We start from the raw sequence: 13,086 nt of genomic DNA on the forward strand, positions 1-13,086 counted from the left end.
GAAGGAGATGTATTTACGTCTGGTTTAAACTTGCAATAAGGAAAGAGACCTTTGATAATTCTGCTAAACATGGCAGTTTCTATTAGACGACCCAATCTGAGCAAATCATGATGTTTTACTTTTGTCTTCCCTGAATCTTCAAATTGTTAATAGCAAAACCCAACATTTCCCTTGTTAGAAAAAGCAGATACACATGAGGAAAAAAATGTACCAGATAAGAGCATCAGAAAGTTAGATAATAATGTCTTAAACAATAATGGTGTTCACCAATTCACATAAAAAGAAAACTGGAAGTAGGCTGTTGACACTGTTGAGTCTCTTTGTTAACAAATCATAGAAAGAACCTACTTCCAGATTTCTTGTCATGCTGAGGCTGTGAACTCCCTCACTAGTTAAGATATTATCTAAGTTTCTGATACTTTTAGTTGAAAACATCCTCCTTTACCTTTTACCAATCCAGTGGGTGGAAAATAATAGTATGTTGTTTTAATTTGCATCTCCCCAGCTATTAGTTTTGTTGAACATCTTTTCAATACTTTACCACTTTGAAGATTCTCTTCTGTAAAATTTCCATGTGTGTTTTTTGCCCATTTTTTCATTCACCCCCTCTCCTTCTCTCTCTTTCCACTCTCTCCCTTGCCATGTACACAGGCATGTGCACATGCACACACACACATACACAGAGGCTCTTTATCTTTTAAATAGTTATTTTTTTCCAGTCATATATGCTACAAATATTTCTATCCCATATTTCATTATCTTGGTTTTATTTATGTTATCTTTTATTATTCATTTTTATTTTAGTTTGCATGTAGTCAATTATATCTGTCTTTTCCTTTTACAGCAATTGGATTTCCTGTCTTACTTAAAAACAGCTTCCATACTGTAAAGTCATAAAAACCCTTTTTTTCCTAAATTTTCCTCTGACATTTAAATTGTTTTATGTTTCACAATTAGATATTTAATCAAGCTGTAATTTATTTTTGTATATGGTATGACACTGTGGTACAGCCCTGTTTTCTTCCAGATGGATAGATAATTATGCCAGCATCATTTCAAAAATAAACCATCCTGGAGTTTCCACTTCTGCCAAGTTACACTTTAGATGTCCACAGAGCCCTTCTTAGTACAGCACACACAAAAATGCTGAATAAAATATAAATGAAAAACTCTTTTTTCTATTATATGATTAACCTGGGAGGAAAATAAATGAATTGCTCAGCAGCCAAAAATAAAATGCAAATCCCAGGAGGTATCTGAGCACTGGGACTGCCATTTACCCTGGAGGCATCTGCCAGTTCTTGGTAGTTCAGTGCTTAGTTTATCAGATTGTATAACAAGATCAGGAAATAAAACATGGTTCCTGAAATTGTGAAAGGTCAGATCAGAGATCCTGGTATAAATCAGTCAAATATGAATGGCATTACATTGAAAATAAAACAAAATAGAAAATTTCTGCAGAGAGAGACAGGGTGTATATTCATCTATTTGTCTGTCTCAACCTTGACTTTGGGTAGAGCAAAAAAAAACCTCTCTGAGAGGTCCTCACCATAAGTGTGCATCTATATAGGCAGGCTTAGAGCCAGAATTCATGCTATATGTTGGCCAAAAAAACGTAATCAAAACACTGAATGGGTTGGAGTTGGTAGCACTTCCAGATACCTGGCAGTAGCTAATATAAATCTCCTCTGGAGGAACATATTTTAAATACAGGCATCAAAAGTTTCCTCCAGATATGATTCTCAAAACATGAACTCACAATCAAAAATTAAAAAACACGCAAGGAAAGTAGCCACCCAGAATATGAGTCAGCAGATTCAAACTCATAGAAGCTGTAGATATTATTAATTAATTATCAGAGACTCAAATATTAGAAAATATAGGGAAAACAGTTTAAGAAGCTTGAAGAATAGATACAGAAGGCCCAACTTACACAAAACCAGTAAAGAAACTGTGAGAACTTATTAGAGGGCTCACAGACAGAACCCATTACAGGGACACACACCCCAAACATCTTTTGGAACATTTTCCAAAAGAATGGAACTTTTTCACTTATTATTTGTTTGTTTACCCTGAAAACAATCCCCCTCCCCATCCTCCACCCCAAAAGTATGCACAAATTTGGGTAAATAAGTCCTTTTTTTATTGAAATGGAAATGCTCTTGAAGAGCTAAGAAAACATCATTTATTTTTGAGGTGAATTTTTCCCACCAAAGTGGCTTCTCTCCTAATTTCAGAGGAAGCTGTGAGTGGTCAATCTGCATGAGTTACTGTGCAGGAAATGTACTGAAGCCTGAGAGTACTAGATCTAAAGTCACTGGAGTCAGGGAAAGACAAGTAGAATCCAGAAAGGTGGGCAGATATTTTTGGAGTTTAAAAGAGCTATTTTTATCTGGTCTAGAAATAAACAGTAATAAGAAATTAGGTTACACTACATAAAATACATATGTTTCTCTTGCTTAACTGATTTGCATAGCCTATATTAATTGTATTATTTAAATATTCAGTATGTTCGTATAATGAAAATAACATATTTACTATTAGTAGAGACATGAGCTCCAAGCACTAGTCAAATACATGCCTGTTTTTGGAAATGGTTTTCACCTTTCAAGTTTACTTAGAAAAAAGCCCTCTAAATATTTGTGATAATAGTTGAACTTGGAAGGTCACTCCAGTGACATCAAAGATATCTACTACAATAAGCTTCAGGGAAACGAGCAATTTTTCTAATGTTATATTTCTACTAAACTATAAAGTTACTTCTATCAAAAAAATTAACTCCTGAAAATTAAACCCACATGCAATGTGAAGCAAGGAAGTACTTTTTTTTAAGGGCAAGTGATCAAATTTAATGTGATCTAAATCAAATCCTGCTTACAATGATCTGAATTAATTCAACTTTAATCCAATTTAGTATTATAAATGAATGGGTAAGAAGGTTTTAAAAGGCCACTTAAAAGAAAAACATTGTAAATTAAAATAGTAACCAGATTCTTAATAGTTTGTTGAGCTAGTTAATTAAAATAATAAATGTCCTTGCTGCATTTAAAATTACCACATTTTAAATATCAACTAAAGCAGTCTCTCTTCAACTGTAAATATGTAAACAACTTATGGGGTCTGATCAGCATTTTTACTTAATGAAAGAGCACAGAGTACCTTGTACATTTTATGGGTAAGAATATTTTGTGAAATTCTTGTTTCAGATGTGTGTGCATGTGGGTTGGGGGAAATTATATAAAATGTATTTCTTTCTGTGTTCCACAATGGAAAGCTGTATGAAAGCCACTGGTCTAAAGTTTTAAGAATTAGAATCAAACACTTAAGAGGATTTTTAGGAGGGCAAGAGTTTGTGCCTACAGATCTCCAGTTGCTGAGTTACTAGGACACCATCAGGGAGAGGAAGGGGGGAGAAAAAAGTCACGAGATGTATTCAAGGTAGGAAGTTTGTCACAAAGAAACAAAGCAAGAGCCCAATCATCACAAACAGGACTTACGGACGGAAAAGAGCCAGCTGAAACATGACAAGAGTGGGTAACTGTACCTACATGAAGTCAGTTAGCCAGAAATGACACCACAATCTGGGGTGATGAATGAAAGAGCCAAAAGGGAAGGATCCACTTAGCTTTCAGCTGAAACTGAAAAGGGAAGTCCCAGAGTTTCTCCAACCTGTTCTGGTCACCTCTCAATCTTTTCTTCTATCATTTTACCCATGAATGTGATGCAGAGGATTAAGTACTGTGGAAATATCACACTGTCTACTTTTCAGCGTGCTTTTATATATTTCATATACATGTGATCACATTTGAAATTGATAAATTCTTACTAGGCAGAGCAGGGGATATCAATCACACTCACCTGATGACACAAAAACAGCAGAGTTCTTGGCACTGGCTATATCACAGCTCAGCCTAGAGGTTCCCAACTCCTCTCCAACAGCTGCTGTTCCAAACACAGCTAATAACCATTCAGTGCTGCCTCACAGAGAGAACAACCTAACACAAGATGACTGCATATGCAATCCTACTCAATTCAATGTCAATTTACCATACCCATGTCACTAAAAGAAACAAATTTTTAGTTTATGTAAAGAAATTTGATATCAATTAAATGTCACATGACATTTTTTGTAGACATATTAATTAACTGGCTAGATAATACATACCTTCCCTGTTATAAGTAATCTTTGAAAGCCAATTAAGATAATCCATCATATCAGTAGACTAAAGAAGAAAAGTCATGCTATAATCTCAATAAATCCATGAAAATACTTGAAAAATGTTAATATCCATTCATGATTTTAAAAAAGACTTTCCCAAAACTAGCAATAAAAGCAAATTTCCTCAGTTGATAACAGGGATCTACAAAAAAAACTTCATATTTAATGGTAAAAGAGTGAGTGCACTCCTCCTAGAACCAGGAAAAAGGCAAGGATCTTTAACCACGCCTACTCATCATCATATTAGTGATCCTAGCCAGTGCAAAAAAACAAGAAAAAGAAATAAAATGTATAGAGATCAGAATGGAAGATGTAAAACTGTCTGTACTCACAGATTATTCTGTATGTAGAAAATGCCAAAGAACTTTTTAAAAAGCTATTAGAACTAATATGCTATTTTCACAAGCTTACAGGATATAAGGTCAATATACAAAATAAATTTTATTTTCATATACTGGCAGTTAACATTTAGAAATTGATATATTAAAAATACCATTTATAGTAGCATCTAAAAACATGCAATACTTAGGGATAAATTCAAGGAAATATGTATAAGACCTGTTTTCTGATAGCTACAATACACTAAGAGTAACTGAAGAAAAACTAAATAAATGGAAAAACATACTATGTTCATGGATCAAAAGAGTTAATATTATTAACATGACTATTTTCTCCAAATAATCCATACTCAACTCAATCTAATAAAAATTTCATCATCATATTTTTGTGAAAATTGTCAAACCAATTCCAAAATTTAAATGGAAATTCAAAGGACTTAGAATAGCCAAATCAATTTTGAAAAAGAACAAAGTTGGAGGGGTCATACGACCTGATTTTAATACTTACTATAAGGCTACAATAATCAAGAAAGTTTGATAGTGACATAAGTATAGACATATAGAGGCCAGAAATATACCCACATATACATGGTCACTTTATTTTAATTCAAAGGGTCAAAGTAATTGAAAGGATAGATTTTTCCACAAATGATGCTAGGAACAACTTCATATACATGTGGAAAAAATAAAACTCCACCTAACCTCACATAATAACAAAAATTAAATTTAAATTGAACATAGACCTAAATGTAAAAGCTGAAATGTTAAAATTTCTACAAGAAAACATAAAAGAAAATATTTATGACCTTTGGATAGATAAAGACTTCTCAGGACATGAAATATGTGAACCATTAATAATTTTTAATAAGATAAAATATACTTCATCAAATTTTGATCTTCTACTCTGCAAAAGACACCTTCAAGGAAGCAAAATGTCAATCCACAGAATGAGAGAAAATAGGCATAATATACATATCTGATAAAGGACTTGTATTCAGAATATATAAAGAACTCTTAAATTCAACCATAAGAAGGTAACCCAGTTTTTTTAATATGTAAAATATTTGACACTTTATAAAGAAAGAAACACAAATGTCCAATGTGCACAAGAAAAAAATAATTGATCATCATTAGGGAAATGCAAATTAAAACCACAATGAAATACCACTATACAATCACTTGAATGGCCAAAATTAAAAAGACTGATTATACCAAGTGCTGACAAAAATATGGATCAAATGGAACTATCATACATTTCTATTGGGAACATAAAATGGTATAAGCAGTGTGAAAACTATTTGGGAGATTAGATTTATAAATTAAACATATAGTTATTATTTGACCATTCAATTCCACTCTTAGGTATTTTCTCAAGAGAAAGGTAACATATCTCCAAAGACTTGTACTCAATTGTTCATTGCAGCTTTGTTAATAACAGCCCCAAAATGAAAACAACCTGAATACCCATTGTGGATGAAAACGTAAAAATAACAAAACATACAGTGGGATATTACCCAGCAGTAAAAAGGAAACAAGCTGCTGATATACCCAACTTCATGAATAAATCTCAAAAACATGCTGAGTGAAAGAAGCCAAGTGCAAAATTATATCTTCCATAGGACTCCTTTTATGTGAAACTCCAGTAAAAATTAATCTACAGCTATTAGAAAATAGATGAGTTTCCCGGCCCTGGTGAAAGTGGCGATTGACTGAGAACATTTTGAGGTAACGGAAATGTTGTGGCAGTTACACAAATGTATGTGTCAAGACACATCAAACTGTGCACTTAAGATGTGTGCATTTTATTATATCCAAATTATACCTCAATAAAACTGATTTTTTAAAAAGAAAGTCTGGTTCCCAAGTGGACTTAAAGGTAGATCATAGGCATCTCAGTAGTTAGACAGTTTAGAGTTGGGCTGGGAAGGACCCACATCCTAGCTGCGCTAAGCACCTTTAATTTGCCCAACTGCGTGTGAACCATTTTGTCCTCCAAGACCTTTTGTTGCAGTCAAAGTACTGTCTTGTACCCATACTGACTGGCAGAACATGGTCTTATGGATAATTCTTTATTAAGAAGACACATTAAAGAGGTCATTGCCACAGCCTAATATGGAGACTTTCCTTCCCCTCCTTAATCTTTTGGATCTTGTCATGGGAAGACCAGCATCAAATATAGGGGACCTTCATTTTAGGGTTCTCTGGTCCACCAAAATCAGGGGAGAATATATAAGGAAAGAAAAATTCTGGTATCAGAATAGATACCAGATCACTATCAAACCAAGAAAGTCTATGGAATCTGAGACAAAATAACTGTGGTCTAAAATCAAAGACTCCTAGTAGCTTTGGGGGATGAAATATGCCAAGTATGACTTCTGAGGTCGTAACATATAGGATAATGCTTCAGAGTAGTGTTTCTCAAAGAATGGGACAAGTATTAGGGGTGGTTCATGAAATGATTTTTAAGGGTTCTTGAGATTAATTGGAGTGGTAAACCAACATGATACTAAATAACATTGAATCACACAAGAATTTCTCCTCTAGTTCTCTTAGTTTTTCTGATTATGTATCAAAAGCACTCATTTCATGTTAGTATATCTTTAACACCACTGTCTTCTCTTTTAAACAAAAAGAAAATACAAAATACCTAACTGTAATGCAGTCAGTACATTTGTTTATTTACGTAGTTACCTTTTATTTATGGCAAGTAAATTGGTTTTTCATTTGTAGAAGTAATGTCAAGTTTTTGCATAAAGTAAATGTTCTCCAGTAAAAAAGGGGGAGAGCAGTTAATTTATTAAAAATAATAATAATAATAGGTTAAAAATACTATATTAGAATATGGTGATATATGAACATCTGAGATTGGATAACAGCACATGTAAATGTTCATTTGTGAGGAAGAATATGTATTTGTGTATAGATATTAACGTACTAAAGAAAATCTACAAGCAGGACATTTTCATGTCATAAATTAGTTTTTAATTTGAATTACTTGCCCCTTACTAGCCCCCAAAATTTCAGACTCCAGATTATTGATAAAAGGCCAGATTAAGATTTTTGTACCTTGTAAATTAGGATAAAACTCCATGAAATTGGGGGAAAGGCAAGAATATATTTGCACAATAATGAAGGGTCAAATTCCATTCTATCTGTCTTCTGTTAATGAGTGCTCTCACTTGAGTGAGGGCAAAGAAGATATGCAGAAGTTACCTATGAAAAAAAGATTCTGTCTCCATAAAAGTTGGCAATCTACTATTTTTGTTTTGCTCTTTTTTCTCTTCTTTTTCTTGGTATACATTTTAATTTCTTTCCTTTAAGAGAATCCATAAAAATTTATATTTTACTTTAGGTTCATTAATCACTTCAAAAAATACAACTCGTGTACAGATTTCTTCAAAATTGTTATGCTGTTGTCAATGTTTTGACAGTCTTGCGCAATTTTTAAAAAATCAATCTCAACTAGGCTCTAGAGAATTTTACCAAAAACAAAAAAAGGGAGAGAGAGAACTGTAAAACAGATTTTCTTATTTAAAGAAACATAAAACAGTTTGATTTCTATCACGTGTATATAACTTTCCAAGAGTACAATTAAATTTGGCATGAACAAAGATAAACCCTTTACCTGTCGGAAGGTGCAGAGTTATGTTGTTGCAAAAATCTGTGAAGCAGCATTCCGTTTTGGTAACATTGTTGGAACTATGACAGAAGACTTGCGCGTTTAATTCTGGGAGAGAGACACAGGACTTGATCACCTGTTCCTTTCCGTTGGTTAACATAACGGAAGCCCAACATGCTCCTTCTGTTTGGCAGGTAAAGTTTGAAGAGTCACACAAAAGACAAACACACTTCAAACCTGGAAAAGGTAAGGCAAAAAGCTTTAGGAAGCTATAATGCAAATTTATTTCATAATACTTGAATAGCGAAATTCAATCTTTATGAAGATTGAGAGAGGGTTTAAATAGTACTAGATAGACACACATGCTAAAGCTGTTACTCCCTCTCGGCAATGTGTTTTATCAAAAGGGTTGCCCAATCATCATTTACTATTGCTTATATTTTTACAAGCAATTTATTCAGTTGCTACTATATTTTGAAACAATTTTCTAATCCATGGTGTAAATCCCTCCTTTTTAAGCTCAACCAGCTCTTTCCTAAATCAATAGCTCCTATGAAATGCTAGGATACAGTAACACAGCAACCTAGGGGCGCTGTCCAGCATCACTTGTAGAACATAAGTATTGTTACAGGAGCTGAGTAACTGAACAGTCCAGTGTATTCTGTTCATTTACAATTTCTCCTTTAAATTGTTAAGTGAATGTGCTAAACACAAACCTAACCATAGATATTTACAGCTTTAAAAAATAGTGTGACTCTTCACATTTATATTCTGTGATTCTTTAACATTATTGTATTGTCACAGTTACCTTTAAGGCATTGATGAGCCATTATACTTCCCCCTCTTCACTAAAGAATACATCTCAGAACGAGAGTCATTTGAACATAGACCATGACCCTCAGGCAATTTTCTTTAATGAACACATCTATTCAGTAGAGCAAAACAAATCAATCATAGAATTTAATATATTCGCATCAATAAAACTTTGAAAAATTAGACTTTGCTAAATTAATCTGTTTTATTCTCAAGTTTTCTCAACATTCCCTACTTAATAAACACACACACACATATACACACACACCCCACGTTAACTCACATGTTCAATGTGGTAGAGCACTTCTGTTCTGACGTTAAATATCTGTCATCACGTCAACCACTGGAATAATCCAGTGGTTGTGAGTAATTTATTCAAATTTTATTTAAATTATTTTTAAATAGAACAATGCTGAATAAGCCTTTTGTATCATTACTTTAATGAAGGTTTTGTTAAATCGTAACAGCACCCTGCAATTTCTGAATGTCCAACGTTTTTCCATACAATCACTTTTTTCTCAAATTAAAGTCTTTAAATTGCTAATTACTCAAATTGGAGCTGATTTTATACCTGTAAAATATTTGATACAGAAATGGACATTTTTATACTCAACTTCAAATACCAATGTAAGCAATATAGATAATATTCCTATATAACTGCATGTGTAAGAAAGAACAAACCACATAGTGATCAATAGAAATTACCTCTTCTTTTGATAATTGTTCTTGAACAGCAAAATACCATCCCTACAAACATTTTTATTACTACATGCTAAGGGACTTACAATCATGAAATAAAATACCTTCTTTTTATCAACATTGGATCAAGTATAATAGCTTACTCTTCTATTTATTCTAGTGGTTATCAATATAAATAAATATAATCTTTTGTTGATATTAATGTGCTATGGTAGAACCTAATGATGTAGACTGATTGGGACTCAGGAGAGCTAGACATATAAAATCTAGGTAATTTGGAAATGTTTTAAGTCACTCTCCTTGCATAAAAGAGAGCTCATATAATAAAGATCCATCCACCCAGGCATCTTCTGACAGTGGAATCTCCCTCTCTCTAGCATCTTCTGATTCAAATCTGACAAAAGCCTTCAAATCCTGGTAATAATCTTGGCTATTACTTGGCTCCTCTGTGCTTCCACACCCTTATATGAAAGGTGAGATATACCTCCTCACGGTGTCATTATGGAGAATAAAATAGTTAATCTACATAAAGTCCTAAGAATAATGCCTGGCTCATAGGAATTACTATGTAAATATTAGTGACTCTGTCTTCTTTTACTGGAGGAGTTAAAGCTGGTGGTCCTATGAAACAATCAAAATACATTTGTAATCCATAAAGAAAGACTGAATGAACTAATGTGCACAGACCATTTAAAAAGCATAACAAAGAGTGTTTTTCCTATGTTTTCCTCTAAGAGTTTTACAGTGTCTAGTCTTAAACTTAGGTCTTTAATCCATTTTGAGCTTATTTTTGTGTATGGTGTTAGCTAGTGTTATAATTTCATTTTTTACATGCAGCTGTCCAGTTTTCCCAGAGCCACTTATTGAAGAGGCTGTCCTTTCTCCATTGTATATTCTTGCTCCCTTTGTCATAAATTAGGTGACCATATGTGTGTGGGTTTATCTCTGGGTTTAAAACTCTTAGAGGAAAACATAGGAAAAACACTCTTTGACATAAACCACAGCAAGATCTTTTTTGACCCGCCTCCTAGAGTAATGAAAATAGAAACAAAAATAAACAAATGGGACCTAATGAAACTTAAAAGCTTTTGCACAGCAAAGGAAACCATAAACAAGATGAAAAGACAACCCTCAGAATGGGAGAAAATATTTGCAAATGAAGCAATGGACAAAGGATTAATCTCCAAAATATACAAACAGCTCATGGAGCTCAATATCAAAAAACAAACAACCCAATTAAAAAATGGCCACGGGTCAGGCTGCAGCGCCAGAGCAGCACGCGCTTGCGCATAACTGGGGCCGTCTTGCCCCCGCGGCGGCGGCCCTTTTAACCGCGAGCTACACTGCGGCACTGGGCTGCCGGGGTGGGGGGGCTGGGGAAGGCGTCGGGGGTCCTGCAGTCTTTGCTTATTCCTGTGCCTGTCCTGTGAGTCCGAGTGTTCTCTCCGTGGAAATCAGTGAGACGGGCAGGTTCATTTAACCGCGGCGGGGAGGGCGTCTGCAGGGAGGGGAGATGAGAATCCGGCTGTGGCCTTAAACAGCTTGAGTGAAGGCTGTAGTGCACTTGACACGAACTGGTTCCCGGTCCTGAGCTGCATAGGCTGAACTCGTCTGGCTGAGGTGTGTTCGCGGACCACTTAGAAAAACCGCCGTTTAGGGTCAACTGCTTATGCCCCAGATAGCTTGAACAGCTCACAATGACGGTTTTGTGCATTGCGGGGCACAACATAGGCACCTAAATAAATGCACAATCACTCCTTCGTAATCCACATTCTAGGTGATAACGATCCCTCCTGGATTTAGGTGAAACGTGCATCATTTCTGAGTACAAGGCAGCACGTGTTGAAGGGCAGGTATGCACAAGTGCCATGTCTAGCCCCTTTGGTACTTAATGGAGGGGGTCCCAAGTTAGCAGGGTTAGTAGGCAGTTGGTGTAAACTCTAGCTCAGAAGCAGGGTTTTTTTTGTTTGTTTGTTTTGTTTTTTGCGGTGCACGGGCCTCTCACTGTTGTGGCCTTTCCCGTCGCGGAGCGCAGGTTCAGCGGCCATGGCTCACGGGCCTAGCCGCTCCGCGGCATGTGGGATCCTCCCGGACCGGGGCACGAACCCGTGTCCCCTGCATCGGCAGGCGGACTCTCAACAACTGCGCCATCAGGGAAGCCCCAGAAGCAGGACTTTAAAAAATACGAATCGAGGATAGTTAGCGCCTTCCTTGTATCAGGGTGTGGTCTACTTTGGATCCTCCAACAGGACGGGTCCAGTGACAGCCCAAGAAACAAGCTGCTACTGGCAGCTGAGGGCCCAGGTTTATTCTGTACCACAGTTTATTCTGTTCCTATTATCTAAGCAGGATCAAGTAGAAAAAAAAAAAAGGAAAAAAAAAAAAAGGCCAGAAGACCTAAATAGACATTTCACCAAAGAAGACACACAGTTGGCCAAGAGGCACATGAAAAGATGCTCAATATCACTAATTGTTACAGAAATGCAAATCAAAACTACAATAAGGTATCACCTCACATGGATCAGAATGGCCGTCATCAAAAAATCTACAAACAATAAATGCTGGAGAGGGTGTGGAGAAAAGGGAACCCTTTTGCACTGTTGGTGGGAATGTAAATTGATACAGCCACTATGGAGAAGAGTATGGAGGTTCCTTAAAAAACTAAAAATAGAACTACCATATGACCCAGCAATCCCACTACTGGGCATATACCCTGAGAAAACCATAATTAAAAATGACACATGTACCCAATGTTCATTGCAGCACTATTTACAATAGCCAGAAACAACCTAAATGTCCAATGATAGATGAATGGATAAAGAAGATGTGGTACATATATACAATGGAATATTACTCAGCCATTTGAAGGAACGAAATTGGGTCTTTGGAGAGATGTGGATGGACCTAGAGTCTGTCATACAGTGAAGTAAGCCAGAAAGAGAAAAACAAATACCAGATATTAATGCATATATGTGGAATCTAGAAAAATGGTACAGATGAACCTATTTGCAGGGCAGGAATAGAGACGTAGATGTAGAGAATGGACAAGTGGACACAGTGGGGGAAGGGGAGGGTGGGACGAATTGAGAGATTAGGATTGACATACATACACTACCTTACATAAAACAGATAGCTAACAGGAACATGCTATAAAGAACAGGAAGCTCAGCTTGGTGCTCTGTGATGACCTAGATGGATGGGATGGGGGAGGTGGTGGGAGGGAGATCCAAGAGGGAGAGGATATAGGTATACATATAGCTGATTCACTTCATTGTACAGCAGAAACTGACACAACATTGTAAAGCAATTATACTCCAATAAAGAATAAAAATAAAAAAGCATAACAAAGAAATGCATCTCTTTCTGCATGGCTGAGTGAGTTGAAAGCTCTTATTCTT

The 13,086-nt window shown here is 35.6% G+C and overlaps 1 protein-coding gene and 1 non-coding gene across 2 annotated transcripts in view; one reads left to right on the forward strand and one right to left on the reverse strand.

Moving 5' to 3' along the window:
• ACVR1C (activin A receptor type 1C) overlaps positions 1-8,456 on the reverse strand; it is a 46,882-nt gene extending 38,426 nt beyond the window's left edge. Inside the window, exon 1 of the mRNA XM_004276790.3 lies at positions 8,183-8,456. Coding sequence (XP_004276838.2) covers positions 8,183-8,336 — 154 coding nt within the window. The 5' untranslated portion in view covers positions 8,337-8,456. The remainder of the gene's footprint in view (positions 1-8,182) is intronic.
• Positions 8,457-10,952: 2,496 nt separating this feature from the next.
• On the forward strand, positions 10,953-11,034 carry LOC125965081 (small nucleolar RNA SNORA76). Its single transcript, XR_007478583.1, has one exon. It is a non-coding gene; the product is annotated as a small nucleolar RNA SNORA76 (small nucleolar RNA).
• Positions 11,035-13,086: the final 2,052 nt, after the last annotated feature.

The sequence above is a fragment of the Orcinus orca genome, chromosome 7 (assembly GCF_937001465.1).
Source record: "Orcinus orca chromosome 7, mOrcOrc1.1, whole genome shotgun sequence".
In the NCBI taxonomy this organism is placed as follows: Eukaryota; Metazoa; Chordata; class Mammalia; order Artiodactyla; family Delphinidae; genus Orcinus; species Orcinus orca.